The sequence below is a fragment of the Lissotriton helveticus genome, chromosome 8 (genome assembly GCF_964261635.1).
Source record: "Lissotriton helveticus chromosome 8, aLisHel1.1, whole genome shotgun sequence".
NCBI classification, from domain to species: Eukaryota; Metazoa; Chordata; class Amphibia; order Caudata; family Salamandridae; genus Lissotriton; species Lissotriton helveticus.
In genome coordinates, this window is record NC_136069.1 from 404172926 (window position 1) to 404188817 (window position 15892).

Consider the following 15892-nt stretch of genomic DNA (forward strand, 5'->3'; position numbering starts at 1 on the left):
AAGGCCCAACATAAGTTTACAGGGCTACTCATGCAAGTCGCACAATCAGTGCTGCAGGCACACTTGTAGCATTTGATTTATATATGTGTGGTTTTCTAGGGCGCCAGTGTTCCTGTCAGGCGGCAAGTGAAGGTTTTATTTACACCTTCCCTTCCATGAAGTCTGGTAGATGGTGGGGAGGAGGGGGGGGGAGTCATTTTTGGGGCATGTGTGCGGTTGCGTGCCCTTCTTTTTAGATGGAGCCTGCTAGGAAGCGTATACGCTGACAGTTGCTAGGCATTTTGTGGCTTATCTAGATTGTAGAGGGCTTGGAGCCTGCCCATTGATTACCATTGGTTGGCTTTCCATCTCACACTCATTTGACTGCTTCTTGTTCGTGCCCCAGCTTGTCAATATTGTGTTTGTCCGTCATATAGAGCATTACCTCTTTATCATCGCTTTCATTGGCTGGCATCTTTGCTCTCATCGCTTGTGTTTTTTAGGTATAAAGGAGAGGCACTCAATAAAACCTGTCCACGCGCGCTCATTGGAGTGTGTAGGGTTGCCACCTGGCTGGTTTTTCGCAGACATTATTAGTATTTTAATGTTGAGGCCAGAACAAACAGTTAAGTATATCACATACAGCTGGTATTTTTTCCCTGCTCTGCACAAACCTTGAACAATAAATATAAGAAGAACCTTTAAAACTGTTCTATAGCTGTCCTAATGATCCCTGGCTTATGATTAAAATAAACAAAGGACGAAAGACCCTTAAAAAAAAAGAAATACAGATGATTTTATAGAAGGTTCTCTTCAACTGTCATGTCTGGGCTGTTGCAGAATAATTTATTAGTTTACCACCTATGTCTTTACCACTCATGTGACTTAACCAAGCATGACATGTAAAAACCCCTGCTCTCACACACAAATTCAGCAAAAAGTCTGGTAGATGAGGGGAGAAATTTCTGGGGCACGTGTGTTTGTTTGGGTGCCCTCCTTTTTAAATCAAGCCTATTAGTGTTAAGGTGTGGTCGTTCACCATGGTACATGAAGTTTTTTTTGTTTTTTTGTTGCAGAGTTTTATATAGCGCGAACTAGAACCGAACCGAATCAGTTATCAGAGCGCTTTACATAGCACCAGTTACGTTACATGAGGACACGTTTCATTTTAGGCACAGTAACAGTAGATGTTGTAGTACCCAGATTACGTGCTGCATGGCTAAACACTTATACGGTCTCAAAAGCTAAACCTATTGGCTATGCGCACAGGAGGAAGAAGGTTGCGTTTTTTAAATTGTGGCTCTTTACATGCTGAAGCAATTGTTTTAAAGGGGCACTTTTCTGTTGTTATTCCCGCACCCTTACCGCATCATAGGGATTAGTGGTCCCTGGTCCACCCCGGTCTTCTCTGGCCGTTTGAGTTGAGGGACATAGCTCCTCCCCTTTGCGCACGTCACTTCCTGGGGGGCTTTAAAAGAGGGAGACCTGCTGGCCGCGAAGAGTGCTATCGCGCACAGGAGGAAGAAGGTTGCGTTTTTTAAATTGTGGCGCTTTACATGCTGAAGCAATTGTTTTTAAAGGGGCACTTTTCTGTTGTTATTCCCGCACCCTTACCGCATCATAGGGATTAGGGGTCCCCGGTCCACTGCGGTCTTCTCGGGCCGTTTGAGTGGAGGGACATAGCACCTCCCCTTTGTGCACGTCACTTCCTGGGGGGCTTTAAAAGAGGGAGACCTGCTGGCCGCGAAGAGTGCTATCGCGCACAGGACGAAGAAGGTTGCGTTTTTTAAATTGTGGCGCGTTACATGCTGAAGCAATTGTTTTTAAAGGGGCTACTTTTCTGTTGTTATTCCCGCACCCATACCGCATCCTAGGGATTAGTGGTCCCCGATCCACCGCGGTCTTCTCGGGCCGTTTGAGGAGTGGGACATAGCTCCTCCCCTTTACGCACATCACTTCCTGGGGGGATAGGTATAAACAACAGATGACTTGGCGGCCGCGCCGCTGGCGCGCCAAAGGCAAGCCCGTCTGCGCCCGGACCGGGCTCAAGGTCAGTCCCCCTGGACCATGCACCCCAGACAAACCAGAAATAATATGTTACTCGAGAGATACCCGTATTGGCCTGGACCCGCTAAAGGGAGAGGCTTTTTGTCCACCTGCTCTACCTAACGTCCGAACTAAGATTGGGGTAAATCTTTGCCGACAATGCTCGTCCCCGTTACCTCTTATTACATCTTACTGTAGTAAGTTGCCCTTACTACCGTTGGATAATATGTTGGAGAGGACTTTTAGTAGGGATTCGCGAAATTGTGTCCCGAATTTTAACACAAATAGTGCTTCGAATACTAGGATGCAAGAATCAGCACCTGAGATTCGGAGAAAGAGAGGCCTAGACTGCGGTCTACTTAATGTCAGATCACTTCCTAGGCACTCAACGGAGATACAATTATTGATAGAGGGCAATAATCTTGACGTTCTGTTTCTGACAGAGACCTGGACTGTGGCAGGGATGAAGCTGGGGCTGGAACCAGCATGCCCAGCGGGATACAAGGTCCAGCCCAGGCCCAGGTCCAGGGGTAGGGGAGGCGGAACGGGAATCATCTTCAAGGAGGAGTTAAATATTATTGTATTGGACATAGATGAAGTCTCCTGTGCAGAGTTTTTAGGCTTTTCAATTAAGGATGAGTCAGGCCAGGCACTGTCAGGCATGATCTGTTATAGACCTCCGGGGGTAATGAATGTACACCAACAACAAGAATTGATTAATGCAATTAACGATATGGCACTCACACACACCCGACTAATAGTCTTGGGGGACTTCAATATATGGGAAAATGGAAGTATGGACACAGCTTTTCAAACCATAATTCAATCCTGCGCTAATCTGAGCTTGAAGCAATGGGTGACTGAACCAACACATAGGGGTGGCCACATTTTAGATTTGATTTTTACATAGGAAGTCCTGGTCGGTATGAGGGAAATCATGCCAGTGGGATGGACGGACCACCACTTAATTACGTTCAGTGTCCAAAACTTGAATAGAATAAGGCCCGGGGATAGAAAGGCTAGAACGCTGATCGGACGAGACTGCAAAGGCCTTTTGAAAAAGGTAGAAGCTGGTGGACCTCTGTTCAACCCTGAGAAGCAGATTACAGAGAACTATACTGTATTTACAGAACATCTAACCAAGAAACTGGATCAGCTTGCCCCATTTAAAGTCATTAAGAAAAGAGAAATTCCGTCAGCTCCATGGTGCACAGAGAGATTGAGGAGTCTCAAGCTCTCGTTTAAAAAGGCAGAAAGACAGTGGAGGAGGGAATATTTGGAAAAAGATAGAACAAGCTGGAGGTGCATAATAATAAAATACAAACAAGAAATAACTACAGCTAAGGCAGAGTATTTTGCATCCACTATACTAAAGAGTTCCAATAAATCTAGGGATATATTTAGAATAGTGAAAGGTCTGACCAACCCTGAGTGTACCACTAGTAAAATTAAACCATCCCAGGAGCTGTGTGATGGATTAGCATATTTTTTTCAAGACAAAATAAACAAAATTGTGGAAAGTATGAAGGATCTATCTCAATCCACCTCGACAGCTCAGAAAGGAGGGGAAGAGGCTCAAATGAGAAGGGCGCTGTTGAGTTCAGTTGCTTCTGGGGTCTCTCTGGATAATTTTCTGATTCCATCGGAGGAGGAGTTTGCTAGAGTGGCCTTAGGGGCTTCCTCCAGCTCTCCTTTGGATCCTCTGCCATACAGGCTGATGAAGGAATTTGGGTTGGAGATCTTTCCCATCTTCCGACAGTTATGCTGCCAGTCTATCAATACAGGTGTTGTGCCTGTAGAATAGAAGCAGGCCGTCATCACGCCACTCTTGAAAAAAATCTACCCTTGATCTGTGCAGTCATAAGACCTACCAACCAATTTCCCTCCTGCCTTATCCGGTCAAGATCCTGGAACGTTTGGTCAGCAGGACTTTGTCCAATTTTTGGGAGACAAATAACATACTGGAAGAGGAACAGTTCAGTTTTCGACTGGGTCATGGGACAGAATCAGCTTTAGTGGTGGTGCTGGATGACCTTCGGTTGCGGATGGACAGGGGCCAGACGGAAATTTTAATCCTGCTGGACCTGTCCGCCACATTCGATACGGTGGACCATGACATTCTGCTTTCAAGGCTGGAGACTTTTGGAGTGAAAGGAGTAGCGCTCAGGTGGCTGCGATCCTATCTGTCGGATAGATGGCAAACGGTGGCACTCCCCCCGTACCAATCGACTGGCAGAAGTTTTGCACGGGGTACCCCAGGGCTCGTCAATCAGCCCTATCTTGTTCAATGCTTATATGCAACCTCTGTTGGGAATCATCAAGGCGCATAATATCAGTGTGATTAATTATGCTGATGATACGCAGCTTTTGATATCCTTGGATGGAGATCAGGCGGGATCACTGGAATGTCTTCATGCTTGTATGCATGTAATGACAAAATGGCTGAAGGAAAATTCGCTCCAGTTTAATAGTGGGAAAACTGAGGTTTTACAGTGTAGGGTGGGGGGAGGGTTGCCTGAAGCCTGCCAACAGACTTCTGGCCTTTAACATCAGATGGTACACTGACACCATTGAACACGGTGCGCAATCTGGGGATCAGTTTAGATGAGGATCTCAATTTGGACACTGACGTTAATAAACTGGTGGGGAGTTGCTTTTCCTTTATCCGAGGCCTTCGGAAGGTGTTGCCACTACAACCTGCACAGGTGAGAATAACGGTAGTTAGGAGTACCATCCTTAGCCATCTGGATTACTTTAATGCTCTGCTTTTAGGAACTCCGGAATACTTGAATGCCAGACTACAGAGTATCCAGGCGGCAGCAGCAAAGTTATCACTCTCCCGCCCCCGTCGATCCTCAACAACACAAGCACTGGTGGATCTACATTGGCTCCCAGTAGCTCAACGGATCCGGTTTAAATCATTGTGAATTGTGTTTAGAGCACTCCATGAACAAGGCCCTAAGCCACTTCAGGACAAGTTTCAGTGGTACAAGCCTACCTGGAATCTTCGTTCCTCTACCGCCAATTGTGCCAGTGTACCCAACATAAGGAGGGTGACCCAGGGCGGAAGAGCCTTCAGTGTGGCAGCGGCTCGCCTTTGGAATGATCTCCCTCTAGAAATTAGGAGTACACAAGGCCTGTAGCTGTTCCGCCAGAAATGGCAGAAACCGGCCCCCGGAAGCTTGTTTCCTTCCCAGTGTAAGAATTGGCTTTTGTAGTCTGGTCTGCCCTGTTCCCATGATGCACTGGGCCAGGGACAGACTAATTTGCATACAGCCAGGTTCTGAAACTGGGATGGTGCAATGAGCTAAAAAACGGTGTTGGATCTAGCCCTGATCTCTTGACTGGGTGAGAGTACTCTGCTTGGTTCAGAGAGACTGTCCATCACCACCCCTTGTTGTAAAGAACATTAAGACCTGGCTCTTCCCCAGGGTATAACATATCCCTACTTGAGGGTTGTAGTAGATTTGTCAGATAATAGGTTCCCTTTTTTTCTTATGCAGCCGATAGTTCCTGTGCCGGTTCTGTTCTTTAAGCGAAAGGATGCCTGCAGGGTTATAGTGCACTCTATACATGTTTTATAATAATAATAATGCATGTTTAATTTGGTCTATAACTTTTTTAACACCTTGATTTGTTTTATGACTCTACTCAAGAACTTTGATCATCTTATGTTCAGAAGCACATATTTTACCAATAACTTGGGTTTGGAGTGATGTAGTAGGGCCATATTACAAATGGAATAATACAGCATCACAGAATTGATTACTTGTAACAGATTACTACTTACAAGCTGGTGGTATTTTCATAAACATAACTATGGAAAAAGCCTTCTGTAACATTATGCTTTATGTTCTTTCCCCAGTTAAAGGCCAAAAGCTGTGCAGCCAGGAGTTATAAAACATCTTTTGTTTACATTACCATTATTACTTCATGAAAATATCACCCTTGAATTTAGACTGTTACCTTCAAGGTCCTTTGTAGCATTCATAATAATAACTTGCATACGTATCTACAGTTTTTCAGTATTTAACATTTACAAGTGTAAAATGTGTTCACTATATCTTAAATTTCTTTCTCTCAGGTCGAAAGCTACTTTTAAGATCACCTTGACTTCAGACCCACGTCTCCCTTACAAAGTGTAAGTATTAGACCCTATAGTGATTACTGATGTGAAAAATCTGTTGCATAACTCAACATGCTCCTCCAATCATTTGAGAAGTTTTTTAATGTCTCCACCCACATCTGTTACTGTTGCCCTCAAATTTCTCCATGGCCTAGAAGCAAATACTTTGGATCACTTCCTGCTTGTTTCCTTACTATTACCGATCTTATTAATTGCTCATGTTGTCTGGTTTTCATTCTCCATCTATCTGCTCCCAAGGTCACATATTCTATCAGGAATGGAAGTGCCTATTACCTAATGCATGAAAGATGTTGAGTAAGATCAGTGACAAGAAGATTTATGGGCGGATTACGATGTGGCCCGTAAAGTCCCTGACCTGTGGTCGGAGCCTTGAGGGCCACATTCTAATGGGCTGTGCAGTTCACTTTCCGACCGCCTCATTATGATGGAGGCGGTCAGAAAGTAAACCAGCTGATCATTCCGGCTGGCTTCCGACAGGCTCAGAGAGCCCGATGGCCAGTCAAAAGCCAGCCAGTAATCTCAAAGGCGGGCCTTTCTGCCCTTTAAATTGCGATGCATGGTTTCCAACATGGTTTCTATGCAAGCCCTTCCCACATGGAAACCATGTTATACAGCTTATTTAGGGGACCCCAGCAGGGCCCCCTTTGATGCACGGGCTCCTGTTGGAGGCCGAGGGTGCACGAATGGTGCCCCCTGCTGATCCCTGCACCTTATGGCAGGCACCTTGAGGTGCTTGCCACGGGATGCCAGGATGAACTCCACCTCCCTTTTCTCAATTGGAGCTTGTGTTACGGCCGGTTTACAGCTGTAACACGAGCTCCCATTGAGAAAAGGGAGCATGCAACCAAACAGTGTTCGGTCGCATTGCAATGGGCCAGCCGGGACCGCTGACTGGGTGCCAATCGGTCGGTCCCAGGACCCAGTCAGTGTCGGGCGGAAGCAATTACGCCTGACATCGAAATCGGCCCTTTAATATCTATTTTCTCTGATGGACAACTACACATTAAATTACTGTAAACAGGGGCAGAGCCGTGGCACTGCCAATCAGGAAGGCTGAAACAATTCCCATTAGTATGGAGAAAAGTGTGTAAGCCTGGGATTGGCGAGGGAGTCCTAAGCCCACTCACAGCTCAAAATATTCCTTGCTTTTTGGGAAAATAGCCAACCGCTGGGCCTATAGGTAGGCTGTGGGCTGACATTTTCTGCTTGAGGGGGAATTGCTGAAAGTAGCGAGCATTTCCTCGTGGCTGAAGCACACACTGCATCCCAGGAGCTGAAAGAACCTACAGAAGGGAAGAAGGCCCAGACAGCCTTTACAGCACACCACCTGCGTACTCTGGTAAGGTGGAAGGCAGGGACTAGAAGACTCTTCTAATGAGTTCCTGGGCTAAGTTCTTTGCTGTTCCCTAGGCCTCCCATCATGCCCTTTTGCCCTTCGCTTTGGCTCTTTAATTTGCCTGGCTCATGCCTAGAATTGTTTGTCCCTTTAGCCTTAAGGTGCCTGTTCCCTGTAGCCTCATCCCTTTGCTCTTTGCTCGACGATATTTTCCTTTGATGCCGGCCCACTCACAAATGTGTTTTTAATGGCTGTCCTATGTCTCTTTTCAACCCCCCCCCCCCCCGGTCTCACTTCATTATCGCTCACTGTATGGCTCTTCATTTTTTTTTTTTTTTGAAAATCTTTTTATTGGCAGTATGATGAAACATTGTCATGTCATGTCAATTACATTTGCAAATTTCACATGTCAGGTGAGTAGTTAAGCACCATTTCTTTACTTCAAGTAAACATTTTCATTTTATATGTTACTAAACGATCCCAACATAACGCCCTCCTCCCAACCCCTCCCACCCTAGGCACTTGTGTAGGTCAAATATCAATGATCGCGCTTCTTAGCCCACTTCATGGGATCACATTACTTGTAATGTATCTAGTACAACCTTATAGGGGATTATATTAAAGTTGCCTTGTATGTTGTGTCCGTTCCGTGCACCCAGAGATAGTTACAACATTCGGTACATGTGCAGGTCCCGACCAAAGAGCGGGCAACACCAATTGCCTGCATATTTCCGGAGCTATCAACCCACCACAACAGAGTTGTCGGACGCATCGCTTTCTCCTGCCTCAAACGACCCCATTAATGCATTCCAGTCTAGTGATATGAGGTTCTTCCTGAGTCCCCTACGCTTCTCCCGTTGTAACGTCATGCCTTCGGCCTTCCCCCATCTCACTACCTCCGCCCTCCACATTTCCGGATCTGGCGGCCTAGGCGACTTCCACTTCATCGTTAAAGTGCGTTTCGCTAGTAACAGGGCTAGATCAGTGAAGCGCGTGCCTACACTCCTCTTTCGTTCTACAGGACCCAGTCCTAATAACATGTATTCCAGTGCAGTGTATGGTTTGGAGGGGACTAGTCTGGCCAAATCATTATGTACTGTCGTCCAGTAGTATCCCAGTTTTGGGCACAGTTTTGGGCACTCCCATAACAAATGGAGCAGTCTCGCGTCTTCCGCACCACACCGGGGGCATGTGTCTGCTGCGGTGGGGAACATTGCATGTATGCGGTGCGGTGTCAGTTATGCTCTATGCAGTATCATAAGCTGAATGATTTGAATTTCGGGTTTCGTGATACCTTTTTCGGAAATGCGAGTATTCTGTCCCATTCTTGTCCCTGACAGGCCTCCCTATGCCCTGTTCCCATTTGTCCCGTAGTGGCTGTAGCGAGACTGCCCTGCCCTCTCGTATACCGTGTGTCAACCATCTCGTTAGATGACTACCCGACCCCATTAGGTACTGCATGGTTAGTAGTGGGTTTATGGGAGGCTCCTTCCCGTCTGGTGCCCACACATGTGTGATATATCGACGCACACCGGCATGTAGCAGGAATGACCCTCCCGACGTGTGGTGTGTATTACGAAAGTCTTCAAATGACAGGACCCTACCGTCTGTAAATAAGTCCCCTGCCTGTGTTACACCCGCCTCGTGCCACTCCGTATGCATTTGATTCGAGAGTGGTCTCAGTCCCACCGGTAGTCCTAGCAGTGGAATCGTGGGGGCGTAGGAGGACGTGCGGGATGTGTATCTCACCGCCTTCCTCCAGTATGTAATCGCAAGTCTAAGTAGAGGAGGCGCTGACCTGGGGATCTCCGCCCCTGGCAACAACAGGGTGTGTATACTCCCCCTGTTCCAGTCCGCCTCGGAAACATTGATTTCATGCAAGTTCCTCCCGGCTATCCAAAAGGCTAGCCATTGCAGTTGGCAGGCAAAGTTGTACGCCTGTAGGTCCGGTACACCCATACCGCCTGCCGCAGTGGGAAGCTGTAGCTTGACTAAACTAATTTGTCTCCTCCCGGAACCCCATACCAGTTCAGTCAGTAGGGTATTCAGTGTTTTAAACATGGAGGCGGGGATCGTAAATGGCATGCTTGTGAAATAGTAAAGGAGACTGGGTAGTACCACCATCTTAGATATGGTCACCCTGCCCGACACATATAGTGGTAGTGCTGTCCAAAAGAGCACCTGGGATTTCAGCGCCATGATTCCTCTCCCCAGATTGCCATCCAACATGTCCCTCGCGCCTCTGTAAATCTGTTTCCCGAGGTAGCGGAAGGTTGTCTCCGCCACTTGGAAGGTATGCGGTGTGAAGGGCAGTTGGGCCTCCGCCTCCGTTGCTGTGAAGTAGAACCCGTAGGATTTTGGCTCGCTTACAGTTAGCCCTGATAATGAGCGAAAGCTTTCAAAGATGTCGGGGACAGGGTCTAGTCTTCCCCCCCCCCCCCAAGTCTCTGAAGTACAGAATAATGTCATCAGCATACACCGATACCACATGTGTCGCTCCGTCCCTACGTATGCCCCTGTGTTGTGCCAATCCCCGGAGTTTGCAGAGCAATGGCTCTAATGCCAGTATAAACAATAGCGGGGACAGTGGGCATCCCTGCCTTGTTCCTTTCGCTATGTCCAGGGGCGTTGAAATGCAGCCATTTGTACGGACCCGAGCCGTTGGACAGGAGTACAGTAATTGAACCCATGCGATATATTCGGGCGGAATTCCGAAGCGTGCAAGGGCCGCCAACATGTAGTCCCATCTGAGGGAGTCAAAGGCCTGTTTCAGGTCCAGGGAAATACAACCTTCTCTACTCAGCGTCTCCGGTCCGCTGAGCATCAGTTGACTGAGCCTCCGCAGGTTCATAGCAGTGCTCCTACCCGGTACAAAGCCGCACTGATCAGGGTGTATCAGCCGCGGTACATATTGTGCCAGTCTCGTTGCCAGAATTTTACTCAATATTTTATAATCTGTGTTTAGCAAGGATAGGGGTCTATAATTAGCTAAGTGTAGGCCGTCCCTGCCCGGTTTCAGTAGTGATACTATTAGGGCCTGAAGTGATGTCTGCGGGAGGCCCCGTGTTTGTAACGCCTCTCGATACACCACCAGGAGGCGCGGGGCAAGGAGGTCGATGAAAGCTCCGTAGAACTTGGCCGGAAGGCCATCCTTGCCCGGCGCCTTATTCCGCGGTAGCGCGCGTATAGCCTGGCGTATCTCCGCAACCGTGATAGGGCGAGATAGCTCCTTGCTCTGATGATCTACAAGTCGCGGCAAGTCCATCCCCTCCATGAACTCCTCAAATGCCGTGTCTGACAAAGGTCTGTGTGGGCCATATAAGGTTTCATAGTATGTCCTAAATGCGGTGTTAATGCCTAGTTGTGTCGATGTTTTGGACCCCCCCGATCGATGACCTCCATTATCGGCAGGTGTACTGGATCATCCTGTACCATTCGAGCCAGCAGGGGTCCGGCCCTTTCCGCTTGTGCATGTTGTCTGCATGTGTACTCTCTAAAATCCAGTACTCGCAATTCCTTTAGTAGCTCTGCATGCTGTATGTGCGCCTCCTGGAGTGGCGTGAATGGTACGTTCGTGCCAGCAGCCTCACTTTCAAGCATAGCCAGCCTCCCCTCCACCTCTCGGAGCCTCTCCATGACAATATGCCTCATACCCACTCGTGCACTCATCGCCTCGCCTCTAATGGACACTTTGAAAGCGTCCCATTCCACTTGCCGGGAACTCGCTGAACCAGTATTAGTGTCAAAGTAGGAGGTTATGGCGTCTGCAAGTGTTGTGCGAAAGACCGTGTCTTCCAGGAGGTCTGGTGCGAGACGCCATGTAGGTATTGGTGTTGGAATTCTACCCCATTGGAACGTAACCTCCACCGGGTTGTGGTCTGACAGAGTCTTGCCCATAAGTTCCGCCAAGGTGACCTCCCCCAGTAGTGTTTTAGCGCAAAAGACGTGGTCTATCCTGGTGTGCAATCTGTGGGGTGATGAGTAAAAGGTGTATTCCCTACTTAGCATGTGTTCACTTCTCCATGCATCCGCCAGCCCTCATCCCCCGGCCCACCGCGTCAGTGCATCCGCTTGTTTCCTACTCTCATTTGCCTGTAGGGGTGGATGTGACCTGTCCAATGAGATATCCAACACAGCATTAAAGTCCCCGCCTATTATCCAACGATAGTCTGCCCATTCCGCCACCACTCTGTTGACGTTAGTTAAGAAGTCCGATTGGCCAGAGTTGGGAGCATAAATACTGCCTATCACCACAGGGGAGCCATCCAACAACCCACGGACAAAGACATATCTACCTTCCGTGTCTAGACGCTTCTCCACCAGTTTAAACGGGACAGAGTTTCTCAGCCACACAGCTGCCCCTCTCGAGAATACAGAATAAGAGGTAGCAAACAATTGCCCTTCCCATTTTTTAAGTAGCTTCCCACCCTCCACATTGTTCAAATGAGTCTCTTGGAGGCAGGCAATCTTAACATTCCTTCGGTTGAGTTGTGCCAGCACATTGTTCAAATGAGTCTCTTGGAGGCAGGCAATCTTAACATTCCTTCGGTTGAGTTGTGCCAGCAGTCTGTCTTTTATGGACGGACCCCATGCCTCGAACATTCCAGGTGCACATTTTGTATTCATTAAGAGTCCCCATTTCGGTCTGTAGCAAGCAATGTCAGTGAGCTCTGCAACACTAAGAGTGCGAATATATTCTGCCATGACCCCGGTGCCAAACCAACTAGCAATCCCATAACTCTCAGGTCCCCAAGTGAAAACTCTCGGGGTCCAAACCTTACCGTCCAACGTGGACAATGGTAGAACCAAAACATGTCTATGTGGTGGGTAGAGGGGACCACTCGCACCAGTCCAGAGCTTGTTGGTTGTACTTTGTTACGCCCTTAGCTGGTGTGTCCCTCACCCACGATCGCCCCTTGCGCAAAGTCATACTTTACCAATCGGAGTCTTCTTATGTCGCAGTCAGAGTTCATTTGCCACTTGTGCCGTGATTTTGGGGAAGAGCTGCAGGCTATCGGCTGATCCCGACACCTCCGTTTGCGTATCTGAGCGGTTGTCTGTAGCTGAGTGTCCTCTTGCATCATGTGCTGCTAACGCGGCCTCCGTCAGGTGTCCAATCTTCGCGGTTCTCCCAGACCTGGCCGGCGTAGTCCCTCCACTGGCCGAGGATCCTTTCGCGTGTTCCTCAGTCTCGCCAGACTTGTGCCTCTTCTCTTGGTGGGAAGGTCCACCGCCCTGTTCGTCCTCAAATAGGTCTTGGGTATTTGGCGGTGTAAGCGTTACTTCCATCCACTCTGCCGCTTCTTCAGGTGAATCAAAAAAGTACGATTTGTTGCCATACATTATTTTGAGGCGAGCGGGGAACAACAGGGCATATTTAAGGTTTCTGTCTCGTAATTTGCGCTTCACCCCCAGGAACGATGATCTGGCTCTCTGCACTGTCGGGGTAAAGTCTGGGTACACTGAAATGGTTTTGGCCTCATATCGTAGCGGCGCTTTCTCCCTTGCTACCCTCAGCACTGAGTCTCTATCTTTATAGTGCAGCAGACGCGCTATTAGCGGTCGTGGTGGTGCCCCAGGCTTAGGTGGCGTCGCCGGCATTCTGTGCGCCCTCTCTACGCTGTACAGCGGAGTAAGATCTTGTGGGCCTACAATCTTCTTCAGCCAGTTCTCCACAAATTGGGTTGAGTTCCTCCCCTCACTGCGCTCCGGAATTCCCAAAATTCGCACGTTGTTGCTGCGGGAGTGCCCCTCCGCATCGTCCACCTTGTCCCACAACAGCTTAATCTGTTTTTCCATGCTTTCTAACTTCGTGGAGTGAACAGTGTGTTGCAGGATTAGGTCATCCAGCGCGATCTTGTGCTCAGAGACCTTCTCTGCCAGTTTGTTGTGATCCGCCCTTAGGAGTGACAGGCCGGTCGCCATATTGTCCATACGCAGCTCCAGCGCTTCCCTGGAGGCCTTTATTTCGGCCAGTATAAGGTCCAGTTTAGCGCCCTGGGTATTTTTGCCCGTCGGTGGAATGATCTCCACATTGGAGGAGGCTAGTGGATCTTCCGATCCCGTAGATTGTTGGTCAGCGTTGGCGCCGGTGTCTAGTGCCTTAGCCTTGTTCCTCCCCATGGCTCTCGTTGGCAGGACGGCAGCCTCAGTGAGCTACTCGTGCGTCCGGTGGCAGGAGATACGTAGCTATCTTCTACGGGCCGTGCACTCAGAGGACGCTGTCACGAAACATGCGACTAAATATACGCATGGGCATATGTTCCGTAGCTCTGCAGCGATGTGGTCGGCGCAAGCTTCTGAAGTTATCTGTGTCCCAATCAGCGATTTACAGGTGTCTCCAGCTAGCCGGGATCCTCGTCTGGCGTTGCGCCGGAACACCCCGTTGTGGCTCTGCCTGCAGATTCAAAGCTGGTTATCCCCGTAGGTGTGCCTGGCACTGCCATGTGCGCTGCCTCAAACTGATGCAAGTTCCAATGAAGACACGTGTGCTCTGTTCGCCCAGCCGTGCGTGGCACCGTGCGCCAGTTCCGTACCTCTGGCACATTGCAGCGCTATAGATATCTTGTATTATCAGCCCCACTGGCACCCCTACGGGAAGCCCGGTGCTGCCGGAGACAAAATGGCGGCCGTAACAGTTTGTGGCGGATAGCAGTCTTTCATGCAGGGCCCCTTCAGTTGTCCCACAGCCGGGGAATCGGGCGCCGGTCTCCGGGCTCACTGTCGGTCTCCGCGGGTGGGGATCGCCGCAGTTAGGCCTCCAGCCCCGCAGCCGAGGACAGAGCGAGAGCCTCTCTGTCGCCACAGCGCCGTCCCCGTCTTACGGGTGCCGCCTCTGTGTGGTGCCCGGATTTCACCTCCCTCGGCCAGGCGCACACCTCCTTTCCGCTTCACCGTCAGTCCCAGAGCTCCGCTAGTGATGGCAGCGCTCCGGTGCTCGGGGGTCGCTCACCTGCCGCTCAGTGTCGTTCCGTGTGGCCGAGCCCCGCAGGAAGCCGAGCAGTCGGTCTCTATCTCGGCGGCGTGGCGCTCCTACTGTGGTCCGCGGCTGCTGGCCGGGAGCCAGGCCGCACGGCTGCCAATCTTCGATTCCGGTCACAGGGGGGACCCCGCAGACAGCGATTGCCGGTCCGGGTACCCCTTAGGCTCCGATGCAGTACGGGGGTGAAATGGGCGTTCGGTGAGTACTGGAAGGCAGGATAATTCGCTTGTATGTCGGGCAGTGGACGGAGCTACTCTAAAGCTCGTCCGCCATGCTCAGCTCATGGCCACGCCCCCCCACTGTATGGCTCTTCATAATCCGGACATTTGTAGGCCAGATCATTTATTTATGATCATTTCCATTGCTGAAATGCTTGATGGACAGACGTTGGTTTACCAGAAGGCTAGAAGAGAGCTCCTGCTGTACAGAAAATGTCTCCAAAATGTCTTTGCAAGTGTATTTTATGTCCTTTATAGAGGTGATAATCAGACCGTATTAAGAGGAGGATCATAAGCTACCTAGAGATGTCCGAAAACTGTTTAAGTTTAGATTGCTAGTGCTCAGTCCAAACAAACGAGTTGGAGTATATATACATCATGCCCACCTATCACTTTAACACTGCTTCTACTGCTCTGCCCTGATGCTGCAACTGGTGTAAGCTGCTAGTTGTTCACTGTATTTTGTCACTTCTTATGTGAAAAAGAGTAATCACATTGTCATCAGGGCAGGGCAAGAATGTTTCTCAGTACATTTAAAAACTCACTTTTAGTAATTGTATTGCTAAAGCATTATTTGGTAGCACACTGGCATTTACAAACAGCAGATTTTCAATTGAAATGACCACAAACATTCCCACTAACATGCAGTTTTACTGATAAAACTATATTGTGTATAAACAATAATCAGTGGAAATTGGGTATCGGCAAACATGTTTATCATTTGCACCTCACCAAGTAAAGTGTTCTGGATTGTTTTCATCCTACTAACAAACCTTTTTCATCTCACAGAGTTACAAAAAAGGGCTTTCATAACTGCTAAAATATATTTTGAACTGTTTGCACAGTTCATTTGCAACCTATTTAAATTTTATGTTAGAAAAAAAACCTGACTTCCTACAGCCTTTCATTGCCCACTCTTCTTACAGCACGATTGTCAGACAGTACACTTTACAAAGTCCTCTAACGTTGCTGCTTATTTTATTGTGGAGATTTTCTTTACTTTTCTTTCTCTGACTGCAAAGTGTAAGACATGAGAATGAAAGCAACTGTGCAAGATAAAAACAAGATTTAAAGGCATCTTTATTGCTCATTCACTTTCTGAGATAACAGACACCTGTTCTTTATCAGCTCACCAGAACGGGCCAGTTGGCCCTAAAAATAGCTTGCCCTGATAAAATCGGATT

General features: G+C 48.6%; 1 protein-coding gene across 1 annotated transcript in view; it reads left to right on the top strand.

The window, feature by feature from the left end:
* Positions 1-15892, top strand: part of UFM1 (ubiquitin fold modifier 1) — a 114637-nt gene that overhangs the window by 26029 nt on the left and 72716 nt on the right. Inside the window, exon 2 of the mRNA XM_078657233.1 lies at positions 6110-6166. Within this exon, the coding sequence (XP_078513359.1) occupies positions 6110-6166 (57 nt within the window). The remainder of the gene's footprint in view (positions 1-6109; positions 6167-15892) is intronic.